Below are 18,826 nucleotides of genomic sequence, written 5' to 3'. Positions count from 1 at the left end.
CTAATAAAAACCATATCCACAGAGGTGGCATCCTCATTTGATTCCCCCAAAATTCAGTACTGTAGGGACAATTATTATCCCCATTGGATAGATGAGGAAATCAAGGCCGGGAGGTCAGAATTTACCCAGCAAAGAGCCAGTGTTCTATCCATGTGGCTTTGGAGCAGGAAGTTAGCGAGAGAAGGAAAAACAGCTTTGTATCACATGAGAAGGAGCAGACACTAAGAGGCTCTGTGCAATGGGCTTTCCTGCTCTAAACAGAAGACAGCAAGAGGGGTCCGGTAGAGTGCACCAACCTGGGGGCCGGGAGGCCCAGGGGAGCCTAGTGAGCCTTGCATGCACGGGGACTGCGAGGTCTCCAGTTCCAGGATGAGATTCTTCATGTCTGGGGAGAGAAGCTTCAGTACAAAGCAACACAGAGTTAAAGGTCAGGCGTAGGGGACATAGGAAGGGTCACCATCCTGGACACAGACCTGCTCTGGGTTCAGGTCTCTAAGCCTGGCAGTTCCCTGACACCCCAATGACTGCCCCAAGAAGATGACATCTTGGGCTACCAGTTTCTGTTCTCTCATCTGCTCTTGAAACAAACCTGGCTTGTGTGAATTACAGACACCTCGCAGCCACTTTGGATAGAGTTAGGAAGCTCATTTCAGGGGCCTCTATCCAATGTCTAGGTTGGCACCGTCCAGTGGAAACATAACTAACATGAGCCACCGATAAGAGCAACATTGTAATTTTAAATTGTCTAGTAGTCACATTTTTTTCCTTTCAAGAAGGTAAAAAGAAAAAAGTGAAATTAATTTTAATAATATACTTTATTTAACCCAACAAAACCCAAATATTATCATTTTAACATATATTTAATATTAGAAAGTTAACTAATGAGATAGTTTACATTCCTTTTTCATACTAATTCTTTCAAAATCCAGTGTGTATTTTACACTTACAGTACATCTCAACTTGAACTAGCCACATTGCAAGTGCCAGATAGCTACATATGGCTAGTGGCTCCTGAACTGGACAGCACAGGAGAAACAGCGTTGGGAAAGAGCTGAGAATCCCAAGTTCCCAGAATGCCCTGGCTGTTGCCTTCTAGGCCAGTTTCCCGAATCTTGCTCTTTTCCTCACCTTGTCCTTTCTTTCCAAATTCTGCTCCCTCTCACACCTCAGTGTGGCTACAGGAGAACTATTTCCTGAGTCACCTCATGGAAATGGTCTGTGTTAGACACGGGCTGCAGAATGGAATTTCATAAACACTTGGGGAGAAGAAAAACAGAAGGGGAAATTCCATATTTGAGCAGCTGATGGGAACCCAGGAAGTTATATTATAAATTCACCTCGTGGTTTTTGAGAAGATGAGAAACTTTGCCAAATCCAATTCCTGCTGAGAAGAATCTCCCTCCCTCCATCATTTATTTAAGATATTTGGAGAATGCACACACCCCAGGAACTGTAAAATGTCCATTCCAGGGCTCAACCTCTGGGTGACCGTGGAGAGTTAAGGCTGTCACAAAAGATTCCGGAGGCAGCTCAGGTGGAGTGGGGCAGGCAGGCGGGGCTGTGTGGTGTGCAAATGAGTAGTACCTGCACTTTTTTTTTCCTCTCATAAATCCCAAAGTACTCACCGGACTTCGGCCACCTCTGAAGAATGGTGGTGGGAACAGTGGTGGTGGAGGGGGCGTCAGCAGGCAGCATGCTTTGTGGCCACTACGCTTCTTCTGATCCAGGCCAGGGAGGGCTGTTCAGAGAAAACTGCTGCTCGTTAGCATGTGGTCAGTGCTGGGGCCTCTGTCACACCCACCGTGCCCAGGGAAGACCCATCCTGCCACCCCAGACTTCCAAATCTAATTTCTAGCCTGTTGGATGTAATTTTAAATTGTCTAGTAGTCACATTTTTTTCCTTTCAAGAAGGTAAAAAGAAAAAAGTGAAATTAATTTTAATAATATACTTTAACCCAACAAAACCCAAATATTATCATTTTAACATATATTTAATATTAGAAAGTTAACTAATGAGATAGTTTACATTCCTTTTTCATACTAATTCTTTCAAAATCCAGTGTGTATTTTACACTTACAGTACATCTCAACTTGAACTAGCCACTCCTGTCGGCTACTTGACATAGCAATTATGCCCTTGCCCTTGCCTTTGCTGGATTAAGATGGTTCATAAAGAAGCAGATAACTTGTCTGGAAACTGTGACCATTATAAGGTTCATTTCTCCTTCCTCGGATACTGACTTGTTACTTTGTAGATGTAGCAGGAAATGCAAAGTTCAAACAGACTCATCATATGCCCTCAGTAGTTGAGGAGAAGAAAGTGCTTGCTAATGACTTTAATATTGTACTCAGAAGGAAATTGTTCAGACAGGGAGGCAGCCAGGCTGGTGGTAGCATTACTTACAGGACACCCACACTCATGATTTAAAACACATATATTGACTCTAGACTTTACAAACACATTCACGTGTCACTCATGTCACTGGAGAATTATGGTTTAATGTCTCAGTATATGGGTAGCCTAATCCACAGTGTCAGGAAATGAAGGGAGGGCTCTGAACCTTTGTAGCTTTATTTTTACAAAAAGTCTCATCCATGTTCAATGTTAGTAAATGTTCAATGTTGAAGTATGCCTTACAAAAAGTACACAGATCAATAAGTTACAGCCCAATAAATCTCCACAAGGTGGACGAATCCTAGAAACCAGCACCCAGGTCAACAAACAGCATCCCCCAGCACCCAGAAGCTCCTTCAAGCTCTAATCTCTGCACCCCTTCCCATCCTGAATTCTAACACCAGAGATTCATTTTGACTGATATTGCACTTTATGTAAATGGAATCATACAATATGAACTCTTGTCTTTGCTTTCTCTCTCTTAACATGTTGTCTATGGGAATCATCTAGGTTGTTGTTTATCATTGTTACTGCTGAATAGAGTCCCACTGAGTGACTATATCACAACCTGCTCATCCATTCTGCTGAACATTGCTGATGTTCATTGGGTTGATACAACTACACATCCACCAGAATGGCTAAAATGAAAAGGACAGAACATAAGAAATGTGGCAAGGATGTGGAACAACCACAACTATCACACATTAGCTGGCCAGAATGTAAACCGATGCAACCTCTTTGGAAAATTGCTTGTTATCTTCTATTAAAGCTGAACACAGACATACACTTTAGTCTAGCAATTTCACTCCTAGGTTTTTACCAATAGAAAAGTGGGTGTATCTGGAATCATGATTGCAAGTGATCTTTAAAATTTCAGGTTCTGACTCCAAGCTTGAATCTCCTCCCCAGTATATCTGAATGATGTGCATTGGCCAGGACCATATATGTGTTCTCTGGTGTTTGCGCTGAGACAGCCCTGATTTGTGTCCCTACCTAATGAATCCAGTGGGAGTTACTGCAAATGTTTCAAGATAAACTTTTTAGTTAAGAGCCAGCTTGAATGGTTATAGTTTTATTTTTATACCAACAAGTAAAAATTTCTCTTGAAATGGCCCTTAAAAAAAAGTGGGTGTGTTTTCGCCAAAATGCATGTACTAAAATGTTCATAGTAGCAATATCCATAATCACCCAAAGCTATGGTTTTTCAGTTCTCAGTTTTGGTGTCACGATGTACCTTCACTTCCACCCCTTCATGATACCTCTGACCTCACAGAACATGCGCGCCAGGTTGACCACCACATGCTCTCAGTCCTGAATCCAGTTTTCTGTCTTATCTCCCAGGGGCCAGCATCTGCCAACCATCTCCACCTTGTGCTCCAGGACCTGCCTCAGACACTAGACAAGTGCTGAGTGCTCCCCAGAAATCGCCAGGTCGTGCGGTGTCCACAGGAATGGTGGCTCTGTGCACACACACTCTCTAGCACCCTTGATGATGGAGCATTCCACTGGCCTGTGCCAAAGGCCCTCAGCCCTCTCAGGCCCAATGCGACCTTTTATGGGAAATATTGTGTAAAGACACCTTTATTATCCAGAAATGAAATTCATAAATAATACAGCACACTGACACACGATTTAAAAAATCAATATCGTGCTCTTAATTCTACATAAAAGAAAAATATAAGAAAGTGATTTATGGGCCAGGCGTGGTGGCTCATGCCTGTAATCCCAGTACTTTGGGAGGCCAAGGCGGGCAGATCATGAGGTCAAGAGATCGAGACCATCCTGGTCAACATGGTGAAACCCCATCTCTACTAAAAATACAAAAATTAGCTGAGTATGGTGGCATGCGCCTGTAGTCCTAGCTACTCAGGAGGCTGAGGCAGGAGAATTGCTTGAACCTGGGAGGTGGAGGTTGCAGTGAGCTAAGATTGCACCACTGTACTCCAACCCGGCAACAGAGCGAGACTCCATCTCAAAAAATAAAAGAAAGAAAGAAACAAAAAAAAAGTGACTTATGATATAAAAGTAAACATTTTGATTATAAGTGGTCAGACACAACAATATTAGAATACATAATGCTGTAGTTTGATGCTTGCACTTATGTGAAATCACAGTGAATGCAACAGCTCAAATACAGATTATGGTACTGGCAACTCCCATGCTACAAGGAATGTGTCCACCATGTGATGTGATTTTCTGAAATAATAAACAACACTGGGTAAAATTCCCGACTAGACAAAGCACAACCATTACTCTGTAATTGTAGTCTTAGAAAACTCAATTTATATTACAACAGTGCTTTAAAAATGCTGTGTAAAAGATAATTCAGTTACAGAATGAGGTAATTATATATAGGTATGAATGTTCCTTGGGACATTTCAAAGTCATGTAGGATGTGGGAAAATTCTGTCTCACCCTTTGCAAGACAGCTTTCACTCCTGACCCGGCTCAACAAACACAGTGGTGCTACCCATCCCAGCCTTTGAAACAACCAAAAATACCTTGAAAATTTCCAAAACTGCTCCAATGAAAACTGTTGGCCTATCTAATGCTTGGTGCTTAGCTTGGTCACAAAAAGTTCCATAGAACCCAGCACCCAACACCAAAGCAGCATCCACTCTAGGTCATACAAGTTAACGAGGGATTGAAGGAATTCAGAAAAACAGGAACAACAGGTAGCCACCAGCTGGGATGGACCTGGCCATCTTTTGGGAAAGTTGGCACTCATGCTAATTCTGGAAGAGCAAGGAGAATTCAGACAGGAAGTCTTCCAGACCACAAAAATATCTGGGGAAGTCACGGGTACTTGAGCTAGGCCTTGAAGGGCCAGCTGGGGAGGTGGATGATGGAAGGAAGGGAGACTCCCTGGGGAGCGGGAGGAATGGCAGGAGAGAGACCGTGTTCCATTCAGGGCTACTTGGATTGTGAGAAGCAGAGCTTCACCCACATGGCCTCTGGGGAAAAAGGAGATTTATCATAAAGTTAACAACTGTCAGAAAGAGCTGGAGCCAGTGAGTCAATGGAGCATGACACTGTCCTGGTATTTCTCTCAACTTCCTCCATCCCCTGTCCCCTATCTCCCCTTCTATGCTTCTTTCTGTGCATCTGATCCATTCCATCTTCTTTGGCGTTTTCACGCCCATCTTCCCATGACAGCTGACCCAGTCTTGCCTCACCTCTTTTACCTCCCCCATCTGTTTTGTCTGGAACATCCCTTTGTGGGTCTTAGTTCAAACATCCACCACAGGGAATCTGTTTGCCCCCAGATGACAGGTCATGGGGGGAGCTGAGCAGATTCTGCCCTGGACCGGCTCAGATCCAGTCGTTAGCAGGATCTCAGGGTCTGTCACCAGCTCAACAGAGGCTGTGGGAGGAGTTTCTCCTGAAGAAGGCAAGGCAGACAGGCGCTCCAAAATATGTCAAACAGGCCAGGCATAGTGGCTCACGCCTGTAATCCCAACACTTTGGGAGGCCGAGGTGGGCAGATCACTTAAGGTCAGGAGTTCAAGAACAGCCTGACCAAATGGCGAAACCCCATCTCTACTAAAAATACAAAAATTTGCTGGGTGTGGTGGCACATGCTTGTAATCCCAGCTACTCGGGAGGCTGAGGCAGGAGAATCGCTTGAACTTGGGAGGCAGAGGTTGCAGTGAGCTGAGATTGTGCCATTGCACTCCAGCCCAGCCAAGAGTGAAACTCCATCTCAAAAAAACAAACAAACAAACAAACAAAAAACATTAAACACAGCACAGAGGCAAGACGCTTTAAGGTGGTCGCCTAATGAAGAGGAGGAACAGTGGGTGTTGGGGTCAGGATGCAGGGAAAGCTGGAAAGTTAATTTGGGGCTAGATCATTCCGTTTTGGATACCCCACAAAGGGGTTTAAGTTTTTGTGTTTTTTTTTTTTTTTTTTTTTGAGACGGAGTCTTGCTCTATCGCCCAGGCTGGAGTGCAGTGGTGCGATCTCGGCTCACTGCAAACTTGGCCTCCTAGGTTCACGCCATTCTCCTGCCTCAGCCTCCTGAGTGGCTGGGACTACAGGCGCCCGCCACCGCGCCCGGATAATTTTTTGTATTTTTAATAGAGACAGGGTTTCACCATGTTAGCCAGGATGGTCTCGATCTCCTGACCTCGTGATCCGCCCACCTTGGCCTCCCAAAGTGCTGGGATTACAGACGTCAGCCACCGCACCCGGCTGGGTTTAAGCTTTAATCGGAAAGTCGTAGGAAGCCACGGCAGGTGCAGGGTAAAGGAGTAACAGGATCAAAATGGTGCCGGAGAACACTGGGAAGGTGCAGGTGTGCGGAAGACAGTCTTGGAGAATGGGAGCATACAGCAGGGCATGGGAAAGGAAGGGAGGGACTGATGCAGAGAAACTGGGGACTGTGTTGCAGGAGGGAAAGAGCAGAGAGACTCAAGGGTGGTTTTGAAGTTGCAGGGGACCTGGGGCAACAATGGTCAGAGTTTGAGAAAGAAAAGTCACAGCAGGCACTAGTTTATGAGTGTTAGACATTTATTCATTTGAGCACACTCTGCCAGGCACTGGGCCAGGCCTTGTGGGAAGCAGAAAGTACCTAAATGGCATCTGTAGTTGGAAAGGCTTGCAGAGCCCAGAGGCCTGCTGCTTATACCCCACTCTCTGCCCTCCCATAAGCAGTCCATCAAGAAGTGTTCAGGTGTTGCCTCTAACAGGAAGCTTTCCTTGACTTTCCAGGCCAAGATTGAGTGGCCCTGCTATGTTTTTCTCTGGGTTTACCCCTATGCTAGGTTTTCTCCAAGGGGAAAAACTATTTCCTTGTATCCCTCTGACCAAACTGTGCTTTCTGGGAGAGCAGGAGCCAGTTTTTATCCCCAGCGTCTAGCACTGTATCTCGCATACACTAGACACTCCACAAACATCTGCTGAATTAATAATGACAGACACCACATGCAAGGCACCATTTAAGTGATTCACACATATAAATTCACCTAATCCTCACAGCAACCCTAAAAGCTAGGTACTACTTTTGTTATCATCATCTCCATTTTACAGATCCATTAACTGAGGCAAAGAGGTTAAAGCAATTTGTCTGAAGTCATATAGCTAGTAAGTGACAGAGCCAGGCAGTCTGGTTCCAGAGCCCTTCCTCTTGAGCTCTACACCACGACTGCATGTGGTAGAAATGAAGGTTTGGAGCTACAAGTCCCATAACAACTTGGGGCTAAAGCATCAGTGACCTCCAAGCAAAGGCTTCAGGGAACCAAGCTGGTTACTGACTCACTGCAAAGGGGGAGAACACACATGAGAAGGAACCGTGGGGCATCTCAGTTAGAGGATGCTGGGAAGGACTGATCCTAGGGTTGGGCTTTTGCTAGGTGATTGAGCGGAGACTATGAGGAAACGAAGTGTGGCTTCACTCTGAATTGGATGCCATCAGGAAGAAAGAGTCATTCTATAATTGAGTATCTTAATTCATATCTAGAAGAAGAGAGTGGAGCAAGACTAAAGCTGTGATTGGTTTTTTAAACAGCAGTAATCACTCATATTAGCAAGGACAGGAGAATGTTTAGTCATTTTTGTGGTTGGATGATAGTCCTGTTTTCTTTTTTTTTTTTTTTTTTTTTTTTTTGAGACGGAGTCTCACTCTGTCGCCCAGGCTGGAGTGCAGTGGCCGGATCTCAGCTCACTGCAAGCTCTGCCTCCCGGGTTCACGCCATTCTCCTGCCTCAGCCTCCCGAGTAGCTGGGACTACAGGTGCCCGCCACCTCGCCCGGCTAGTTTTTTGTATTTTTTAGTAGAGACGGGGTTTCACAGTGTTAGCCAGGATGGTCTCAATCTCCTGACCTCGTGATCCGCCCGTCTCGGCCTCCCAAAGTGCTGGGATTACAGGCTTGAGCCACCGCGCCCGGCCGATAGTCCTGTTTTCATCTATGTTAAGTTGTGATTGAGTGATTCTTATTTTCGTCTCAATCCATCAAGGTCACAGGGTGACCCTGTCTGATGTTGGTGTTCTGTGACATCGCTTCCGTGTTGCAAAACACCATGGTGAGCTCTGAGGGTCAGGGCAGCTCCAGCAGCCATGGGCTACTTTTCTCAGCGGTAAAATAATATGGATACATTGTTCCAGAACTTGACATTAATACCAATGTATTCCTCTTTAAGCTTCTCCAAGTTTCCTAGAGTGTTGAGTTGCTAGGAGTGGGCAGCTTCAGTTATAGGGTGGAGGAGGCTGGCAGGTTCACACCAATCCCAGAATGTTTTTAAGGTCCCCTGGCTACAGTTTCTCCTTTGCTTCTCTTTTGCCTCAGCACACAGCTAAAGGCTGAGGCTGTGGTGTTCCAAAAGCACCTGGTAAGCTGGCAGGCCCACACTGCTAATATGCATTCATCACCATTATTTTTCCAGACCATATATGGCCTCCAGTGCCTTCCTTCACCCAGCACCCTGTGTGGCTTCCACTGATGAAGGACCTTGTATCATTTAAAGCAATCACTTCTCTCCTTTCTTCCTGGAAACTGGAGACCTCTTCAGTGACCACAAATTATCAGCTGCATTTCTGGATGAGGCCTCTGCATTGTTCAGCTCCCCCATCCCATTCCCCTCACCCTTTCCCCCTTGACCCACTTTCTTCCCAGCAGGGAAGGCCATCTATTTCTGCCCTCCCCGACTCCCTGGAGCTGTTTGTTTTTAGGAGCCTAGTTTATTTACAGCTCATTCCTGCTCAGAATATTTCCATCAGGTGGACGTGTAGGGAGCAGCTTCCCCCTCCCTCCTCCCTCCCAGTCAACTAAGCCAGGACTTCACATGTCTATTTTGGTGTCATCCGAGTGGCCTGTGGGTCTCTATCATGGACCATCTCTGTAGAACTGTGTCTGAGCTCAGGGTCCAGTCTGGAAAAGCCCCAGAAGGCTCTTGTATTGAAAGCAATCCTGTGCGTACCTCCGTGGAGCCTGCAGAAACCCGGGTGCAGCACGTGGCTCAGCACCAGGCAGCTGCCTTGGAAACGTCAACCATCACGGAACTTCAGGACCTCATGCCCCAACTTAAAGACATCAAGGTCATGTTGTATGTGGCCAGTGCATTGCCAAATTCTGGGTAACTGTTTAATGCAGGCTTTGGGCAAGTGTTTGGGGCTTTTGCTGTTGATGATGCTGATTTTACCCTTTGGACTCAATACCCGTTCTTGAAAAGCAGACTTTCTCCTGTTTCATTTCAAGAAACTGAGGCACATCTTTGGAAAGAGATTCTCTCCAATTTACTCTTGGAAAGACATGGATTTGAATCAAAGAGTGTTAAGTCCGGGTGCAAGTGGCCATGTGAGCCAGTAGAACTCACTTACTCAATCTGAAACTTAGTTTCCTCATCTGTACCACAAGGAGTTTTGTCCAAATCATCTCCAAAGTCCTTTAGTCTTTTTTTTTTTTTTTTTTTTTTTTTTTTTTTTTGAGACAAAGTCTCACAGTGTTGCTCAGGCTGGAGTGCAGTGGTGTGTTCTCAGCCCACTGAAACCTCCGCCTCCCGAGTTGAAGCCACTCTCGTACCTCAGTCTCCTGAGTAGCTGGGATTATAGGCGTGCGCCACCATGCCTGGCTAATTTTTGTATTTTTAGTAGACACAGGGTTTTGTCATGTTGGCCAGGCTGGTCTCGAACTCCTGACCTCAGGTGATCCACCTGCCTCAGCCTCTTAAAGTGTTGGGATTACAGGCGTGAGCCACTGCACCTGGCCTCCTTTAGTCCCTTTTTAAGATAAGTATAACACCAGAACCACCACTGTGTCCATCTTCATCTCCCCTCTTGCAAGGCCAGCCCCACAATAGGTTACTGGAAACAGCATTTTCCATTTCTGCCTTCTGTTTTTCCATCAAGTAGCCTTCCCTCCCACCCCCTCAACCCAACAAATGTGTCATTAGAAACTGCCAAAGGAAAGAACTGACATAAGCATCCTGCCTCAGCAGGTTGGGAGAATTACAAGTGCAGTCACATAACTGTTCCGCACCTGCCTGTCTAGTTGGTGGACTAGTCAGCTTTTTACTTCCTCCTCCTCCTTTGGGGCCTTTCCCTGCCTGTGGGAACTTGCATGAGAGAGGGAGACCCAAGAGAAGAGAGAAGGCCAAGGGTACATGCTTTATGACATCTTGGAGTGCTGTGACTTTATTGTAGTGAGTTGGGTCTCAGCTACAGTAAAGTTCTTACATTAACTGAATACAATTTGCCCAAAATTCCCCCCGATTTACTTGTTCCAGAGAAGGCTGCACCCTACAATTTTCCTTCAATCCCCACAACAAACCTTGAGAAACAAATTCTGATCCTAAAAGTTGCACATAATTTGAACTTCTCTGAAAGAACATGGTAGAGTTTGCCTTCTGCTGTATGCCCCCGAGCAGGCAAGGATGCAGCCTGCAAAGAACAATTTGGTGGTTTGGTGGCTGTGCCTCTGAGCCACATTACCCAAGGCAGTCCACTCAAGAGTGATGGAGACTGTCTCAGCCACCCAACGCCGGCGGGGGCCCAGACCACAGAATACAATTTTACTTCCAAGCCAAGGTACCAGCTGCCAGCCGGCCAGCCTGAAGTCAAGGTCACAAGAGGGACACAGACAAGTGCACACACCCGTGAGCAAGTACACTAGGTCCCCACCAACTCTACTGTGAAACGCCTTTGCATTGCAATTTCAACACTAGCTGAGCAGTTTAAAATTTAAAGGCTTTCACAATGAGAAACAGCCCTGTGAAAGAAAAAAAAAAAAAAACTTAAAGGAAAAAAATTTAAAGGCTACTGAAACCTCCTAGTACAGTCTGCTTTCCAAGAGTCTTTTTTCCAAAACAGTGCATGTGCATCCGCGTGCACACACACATGCACACACAACTCACCCAAGCAGCCTGCCTGAGTAACAGAGCAGTCCTGAAATGATGAGCAGATGAGCGAGGCTGAATGATGAGCCCGTCATTGTGAGGCAAGGCCCAAAGCGGACTGGCCAGGGAACACTAGCCGGAGACAGGCTGAGATTCGTCACGCCTCCGAGTGCTCCCAGTGCCTGGCCTGTTTGGCATTAGGGGTGGGAGTTGGCCAATCCCTGCTTTGATGTTGTTTCTGCCCCAGATGCCAGGGGTCTGGGGCCAGCTCCTGGGAGCAGCAATGGGTAGGCAGCCCTGCTCCAGCTGCCCATGAACACTGCTGTAGGGGAGGCCTGGAGTACAAGAGTGCCTTCAGCCCAGGGGAGGACATAAGGTTGGGAGCCTGGGGATACTTAGCCCCTGCAAGCCAAGAGGAAATGGAGAGCAGTCAGTCAAACAGGCTGCTTTTCATTTGGCTCAAAAACCGCCTTGTCAATACTGCTCTGGTAAGCCTCAAAGTCAACCCCCACCGAGACTGTCCAAAGGGAGCCTGCCCTCCTCTGCTTCAGGGAAGACCTTCACGGCCAGGGGTCTCAGCTCTCATCCCATCTGGGCCAAAGTGTTGCTGACAAAGCTAAATGTAACTAAAACAACAACAACAACAACAACAACAACAACGAAACCACAAATAAACAAAATATATAGATTTCCAGAGGACATGTGGGCAAGTCTTTTTGGATGAAGCCTGCCTATAAAATAGTAAGGTGGCATATACCAGTTACACATTTAAATCTATCTGGTTCTTTATAGGCACACCCAGTGCACAAGCATGGACACAAAATATTTTAGATTATAAAAGACAAGATTATTATTATACTACTTAGCAATAAGCAGTGTTGTTTTAATCAGCTTAGTAAAGACCATAAGCTATGGCAGGAGTCAGCAAAGTTTTGCTATAAAGGGCCACACAGTAAATATTTAGGCTTTGTGGGTCACATAGTCTCTGTTACAACCTCACTTTGCCATTGTACAGGAAAGCAGCCATTGACAATACATAAAGGAATGAGTGTGGCCATGTTTTATAAAAGTTTATATAAAAATAGGAGGCAGGCTGGATTTGGCCCACAGGCTGTAGTTTGCCAAGCCCTACACTATAAACTTCGAAAGAAAGGACACTTACGTTCATTCATTCATTCATTTACTGTTTTATTCATTCAGAAACACAGTAAGTACCAAATTGTGGAAGATACAATGACTAGACACAGTTCCTGCCCTTGGAATGTGTTGTTCAGTTTCATGGGAAGAGTACTGGCCCTGGAGTCATCCAAGTTGGGCTTTAGTCCTGGTTTTGCCACTTAGTAGCTGAGTGACCTTGAGGAAGTTATTCATTCTTTTGGAGTCTAAGCTTTCTTACTTGTAAAGTGGGCGTGCAAAGCCGACTTTAATAGTTTGTTGTGAGAATTAGAGCTACAGCTTTTGGAATTCCTGGCACAGAATAAGGGCTCTCTTATCGACATATTCTTGGATAACTGTTGTATAAGGCTAAAAAAGAAGACTGGCCAACATAGGGCAGGGATGCCTGAAGGGCTTTATAGAAGGAAGAAATGGGTAACAGTTGAGGGGGAGAGGGTCCAAGTGAGATATCAAGGAAGGATTCCTGGAAGAGGTGGTATTTGAGCTGATACTTGAAAGCAGAGATTTGCTGTGTCAAGATGGGAGGAGTGGGAGGTGAGGCTTAGGCTGTGTTCCTTCTCTGGGGAATTCCCCTTTGTCCTTCTCAGAAACTGGGTCTAAGACCTCAGAGAAAGTAGCAATAAGTTCAGGGAGTCCTCAGTCCTGAGTCCTAGAGAGTTGCAGAAATATCTGCATCACATTTTCCCAACTTTCTCTATTCTGAGTCATATTCTTACAGCTCTTCATTTTTCAAATTTCATTTCACAAACCTTTGGAGATGGAAGTTTTGCCACTTTTCATACCAAAAGCACTTTTTTTTTTTTTTAACCACATGGCATCAAACTTTTTCTAAAAAGGTTGACATATGTAAACCACTCAGCTGTGCTTTGTTTCATTATTGTAAAAACAAAAGTAGCTGGACTAGATGATCGCTGGGGTCCTGTCCAACTCAGCAGGTGTTGAATCTCTATTTGAACCTAATGGTTCAGGCTCACGAATATCTTCTGCCTCTTCTCTGTGTTTCTCTCCTTCTGCCACTCTCTTTTCTGTCTCTGTCTTACTCTCTCTGTCTCTGGGTCTCTGTCTATAACTTTGTCTCATCCTCTGGCATTGTCTCTGTCTTCCCAAGCACGTACCATTGAATTTAAGTCAAATTTATGGATATATGTTCAACTACTTTTAACTGCTCTCCAGCCAAGTGTGCCAGCCCGGGATTAAGAGCCCTGGTCTTTAGCCCTGGCACTAACTCACTGTGTGACCTAAGTCAACCCATTTCCCCTGTGGGTCTGGATTTTTCTAGATGTACAATGAAAGCCTTGGACCAGATGAGCTCTAACCCCTTCCCAACTTTGGCATCTACCACGGTCTGTGATTCCTGAGATATCGATGGTTCCCAGACAGGGGTGAAGGATCTCCCCTCTTCCCCCTTAGTGAGCAATCTTTGCCCTCAAGTTCCCTCAGGTGCCTTAGCCTGGCACCAGTTCACCATAGCAGAGCTGCCTGCAAAATTGAATTCACAATACAAGTTTCCGGGGCCTTCCTGCAGCTGTCAGCAGGTGTCACATTCACAGTATTTTGTCTTAATTACAGCTCTGGGATTTATCAGCCAGGCTAGAGACCTCTTCTGGAATACGACATCCCTGGGAGCTATTCCAGGCACTCCTGTCCCTGCTGCTGCCACACACAGGCCTGTTCCCTGCTGATGGGGCCAAAGTTGATTCTGCTTTGCATGCTCCTCACTCTGTGTCTCACACCACTACCGCACAGAGAGCCTGTGCAGCATAGATAACTCCCACACTCTTCCCAGGGACCCAAAGGCAAAGACATCTACCTGTTTGGGGCAGTGCCAAGGCTCCCACCAGCCCTGGAGCACTTCACGTCTGCTGTCCCATCCCAAAACCCTGGTAGACAGAGAAATAGGTAGGAGGACCTAAGTTCTACCTTCCCACCGACAACCATTCCCTCCTTGGCCAAGCTTTGGTCAGGTTCCCCTGAGCCCTCTTCTTGACTAGGCCTTGAACGTGGGCTTCCGTGTCCATCCTTGCAGAGTCCAGTTACAGCCAGAATCTTGATAAGTCAGTTCAGACAGAATCCCCCACCCTTGAGAACTGATCATCCTGGTCTGCCTTCAGCAAGAATCCTGTTAAGTTGGTTCAGTCAAAATCCCCCTATCATGATGTCTCCTCTTAGTAGTTTTTAATCCACTGACCCACCCAACCTGCTTTTTGGCTATAAATCCCCACTTGTCCTTGTAATGGAGCTAAGGTTGATCTCTGTGTCCTATTACAATAGTCTTTAAACCTATTGCAATAGTCTTGGATAAAGTCTTCCTTACCATTTTAACCAGTGTCAGAATAATTTTTTCTTTAATCTCACCTCTAGATCCAATGGTTTTGTTTACTCAGGAGAGTCTTGTAAAAGACTAACCTCTAGGGGACAAAGAGTCTTCATCTCATCTGCTAACTTGCACTGATTTTTTTTTTTTTTTTTTTTTTTTTTTTTTTTTTTTGAGATGGAGTTTTGCTCTTGTTGCTTAGGCTGGAGTGCAATGACATGATCTTGGTTCACTGCAACCTCTGCCTCTTGGATTCAAGCGATTCTCCTGCCTCAGCCTCCTGAGTAGCTGGGATTACAGGCACCTGCCACCACACCTGGCTAACTTTTTGTATTTTTAGTAGAGACAAGGTTTCACCATGTTGGCCAGGCTGGTCTTGAACTCATGACCTCAGGTTATCCACCCACCTCAGCCTCTCAAAGTGCTGGGATTACAGACATGAGCCACTGTGCCCAGCCTTTTATATTTTTTTTTTTCAAACAAAGTCTCCCTCTGTCACCCAGGCTGCAGTGCCACAGCGCAATCCTGGCTCACTGTAACCTCCACCTCCTGGGTTCAAGAGATTCTAGTGCCTCAGCCTCTGGAGTATCCAGAATTACAGGAAAAACACCATGCCTGGCTATTCTTTGCATTTTTAGTAGAGACGGGGTCACACCATACTGCCGAGGCTGGTCTTGAACTCCTGGCCTCCTGTGATCTGCCCACCTTGGCCTCCCAAACTGCCAAGATTACAGGTGTGAGTCACCATGCCCAGCCTAACTTGCACTGATTAATACAGGTTTCCTAGAATGCTGTGTTAAGAAAGACTCTGAGGAAAGAGGGCCATGACTTGTTAGTATCATCCTTCCTGAGATGAGAGGAAGGAGCATTGCCTGCGCTGCATACTTGCAGACTCTTGTTTGGCAAAACCCACATCACGAAATGACAATGACCCAGGCTCAGCATTTCCCAGGCATTATTGCATTTAACCCTCACAGCTGATTATCCCCATTTTACAGACTAGAAAATGACTCTTGGAGAAGCTAAGTCACTTGATCTGGACCACATAGCTAGTACAGAATTGGAGTCAGAGCTCCAAAGGCACCTTGCACACAGCCCTAGGAGGAAGTGCCCTCCTGTGGTCATCTGACCCTGACCCTTGGTGATGGCTCACTGGTTCCCAACCACTTCCAACCTTCCTCCTGTCCTTCACTGCTCTGGTCTGGTGGGACAGTTTCCCGGGCTAGCTGGCTGCCTCCTCTACTAACTCCCAGCCACTGATTTCCCATCAGAGGACCTCCTCGGAGTTGGGGCTGTGTGGAAAAGGCTAACATTCCCCCCAAAATGTGTGCTCCCTCTTCCATAGGCCAGAGTGATCCCTGTGAAGTAGCTGCATTTTCCAGCCCCCTGCAGTTTAGAGAGGTGGGGGCATTTCATTATTCTTGCCAATGATTCTGCCTGGGTACACAGACTCAATTCCTGAGGGACAGTGGAGCCATGGGATGGAAAGGGCCTGCACCCCTGAATGCCAGAATGGAGGTGCACTGGCCCCAACCAGGGACACTGGACTGTTAGGTGAGCAAAAAATAAATTTTGATTAGGATAAGCCACTAAAATGCTTACCTGTTATAGCAGATAGCATTGCCCTAACCCAGTAGTGAGGTACCAACAATGCGAGACATTCCTTGATGTTCCCCATTCAATCCTTTGATCCCCGCAACAGCCCCACAAGGTACATATTAGTACTGTCATCCTCATTTTCAGGTAAGGCTCAGGGAGATTAAGGGATGCACCCAAGGTCAAACACAACAGTTACCAGCACACAGTGGAGATCTTCCACCGCCACCACCACCTAGAGAGAATGAGCAGGAAACCTCAGAACAAATGGCACCCAAAGGAGTCAGAAGTGGTGCCTCAGCCAGCTAAGGTTGGAACCACTTACCAATGCCCAGAATCACGTCTTTCTAATCAAACCCAATGATTGTTCATCTCTGGGTTTCAGTTTCCTGGTTTGTAAACTCCCATGAGTAAAATAATCTCTGCTTATCCCAAACACAGACAGGGTTCAATCAGGTGTGCTGGTGGTCTTCAATCAAACATGGGTTTACTTCCCCTATTCTATTCTCCAAAGTGGCTGACAAATCTGCAACTAACTTGAAGTCCATCAATAAAAAGATGAATAAACAGATATATGATAGAGTAATCACAGCAAAATGATAGCCAGTGCAGAATCGATGCAGTACATGATTCGTTTTCTAGGGCTGAGGTAACAAAGTACGACAGACTGAATGGTTTAAACAACAGAGACTTGTTTCTCATAGGTCTTGAGGCTGGAAGGCCAAAACCCAGGTGTGGCATGTTTGTTTTCTCCTGAGGCCTCTCTCCTTGGCTTGGGCATGGCCACCTGCTTGTCATGTCCTCACATGGCCTCTCTTCTGCCCGCATCCCTCGTGTCTCTTTGTGTGTTCAGATTTCCTCTTCTTATAAGAACACCAGTCAAGTTGGATTAATGCCCACTCTAATGGCCTGATCTTAATCACTTTTATAAAGATCTCATCTCCAAATACAGTCATATTCTGGCTGGGCATGGTGGCTCACGCCTATAATCCCAGCACTTTGGGAGGCCGAGGCAGGTAGATCACTTGAGGTCAGGAGATGGAGACCAGCCTGGCCAACATGGTGAAACCCCTTCTCTACTAAAAAATACAAAAATTAGCCAGGTGTGATGGTGGATGCCTGTAATCCAAGCTACTCGGGAGGCTGAGGCAGGAGAATCGTTTGAACCCGGGAAGTGAAAGTTGCAGTGAGCTGAGATCGCACCACTGCACTCCAGCCTGGGCAACAGAGCGAGACTCAGTTTCAAAAAACAAACAAAACCAAAAACAAAAACAAATACAGTCACATTCTAAGGTACTGGGTATCATTAGGGCTTCAACATGAATTTGGGGTAGACACAACTCAGCCCCAAACAGTGGACATATTGGTGTTCCCTGAACAATTATCTTTTACTTTCTCTGAATGTTTGAAATTGTTCCTCATTTTAAAAAGAATATAATTTAAAAATTTTAGGTAGGCAACAGAGAACCAGAAGATATGTTCACAAGGATTAGGGCTGGGAGCAGGTCAGCCCAACTCCCTTGTTAGCAAACGTCTAGGGGGCCCCTGGAGCTGCACAGAGCTAAGGCACCAGCGCCTCCTGGAGGGACCCAAAGCCGCTCATCGAGAGGCCTTGAGCAGGTTGTTGAATCACTGCAAACAATATAAGAAGGTTATTCTCTTCTGTCTCCCACCCCTAACCCACAGAGATGTCTTGAGGAGGAAAAGTCTACTCTCACTATGAGGATGAAAGAAAATCAGTCATCTCATATCAGGTCATTATTTTATATAAGTCATATATCAAAAATACCTCCTTTGCACACATAGAGTCAAGAAAACAAATCCATCCCCCTTTCCCCTGACCAGGGAATTATTTTGGACCTTATCTAAAGAAAGCCATCTGCTTTTTGAGTTCAAGTTCTAATCTGACCAAATGGCATGTGGTAAGTAGAGAGGAAGGAGGAGACAATGTTATTAGGAGCCAAGGGAACATAAAGAAACCTCTCCATGGCTGGCTGCGCCTTGATTCTGAATTTGATTACAGCGGCCAACATAAATCAGCCGGTGCTATTAAATCTTCTGCCAGGGCTTGACAGGGGAGGACAAGTTTGTAGAATTATTCGGGAGATCTGGCCATACATAGGTCAGAGACAAAAGCTTCCAGCTGCATCAAGTCCAAAGGGTGGGTTATTTCCAACACCTGCTGACAACTGTGACTGCGTGGAAAGACCCGGTGCTTCCAGCCGCTATGTTTCCATGGCTTCATTTTTCCATGGTGACAGTTCAGCTCTATAGGCACTTGTAATTCAAAACCACCTGGCTCACTTATTCCTTTCCCCAGATCCATCCCTGTAGCACCCCCACCCCACCTCCAGGATCTATTATTCAAGGGTCCACAACAGGTGGGGAGGAGGGAGGTTGGGTTCCTGGGAGCCCCATGGCTGCCCACTGGCACAGACTGGCATCTCTACCCATTGGTCTCAAAGTCACTAAAACTCTTAGATTCTAGAAATTGGGGAACCTAGGGCTGATCC

General features: G+C 46.0%; 1 protein-coding gene across 6 annotated transcripts in view; it reads right to left on the bottom strand.

The window, feature by feature from the left end:
- COLQ (collagen like tail subunit of asymmetric acetylcholinesterase) overlaps positions 1–18,826 on the bottom strand; it is a 78,192-nt gene that overhangs the window by 43,394 nt on the left and 15,972 nt on the right. For 5 of the 6 annotated variants that reach the window (XR_004058299.1, XM_010356058.2, XM_030933625.1 and 2 more), the window contains exons 2-3: positions 1,626–1,738; positions 297–398 (exon numbers count right to left, since the gene is read on the bottom strand). Coding sequence is in view for 5 of the 6 variants with exons in the window: in XM_010356058.2 (XP_010354360.1) it covers positions 297–398; positions 1,626–1,738 (215 nt within the window). In the remaining variant the exon portion in view is untranslated. The remainder of the gene's footprint in view (positions 1–296; positions 399–1,625; positions 1,739–18,826) is intronic. The other variant, XM_030933632.1, reaches the window with a different exon arrangement.

This window comes from Rhinopithecus roxellana, chromosome 1 (genome assembly GCF_007565055.1).
Source record: "Rhinopithecus roxellana isolate Shanxi Qingling chromosome 1, ASM756505v1, whole genome shotgun sequence".
In the NCBI taxonomy this organism is placed as follows: domain Eukaryota; kingdom Metazoa; phylum Chordata; class Mammalia; order Primates; family Cercopithecidae; genus Rhinopithecus; species Rhinopithecus roxellana.
The sequence above is the reverse complement of the archived record's forward strand: the minus strand, read 5'-3'. Positions and strand labels throughout refer to the sequence as shown.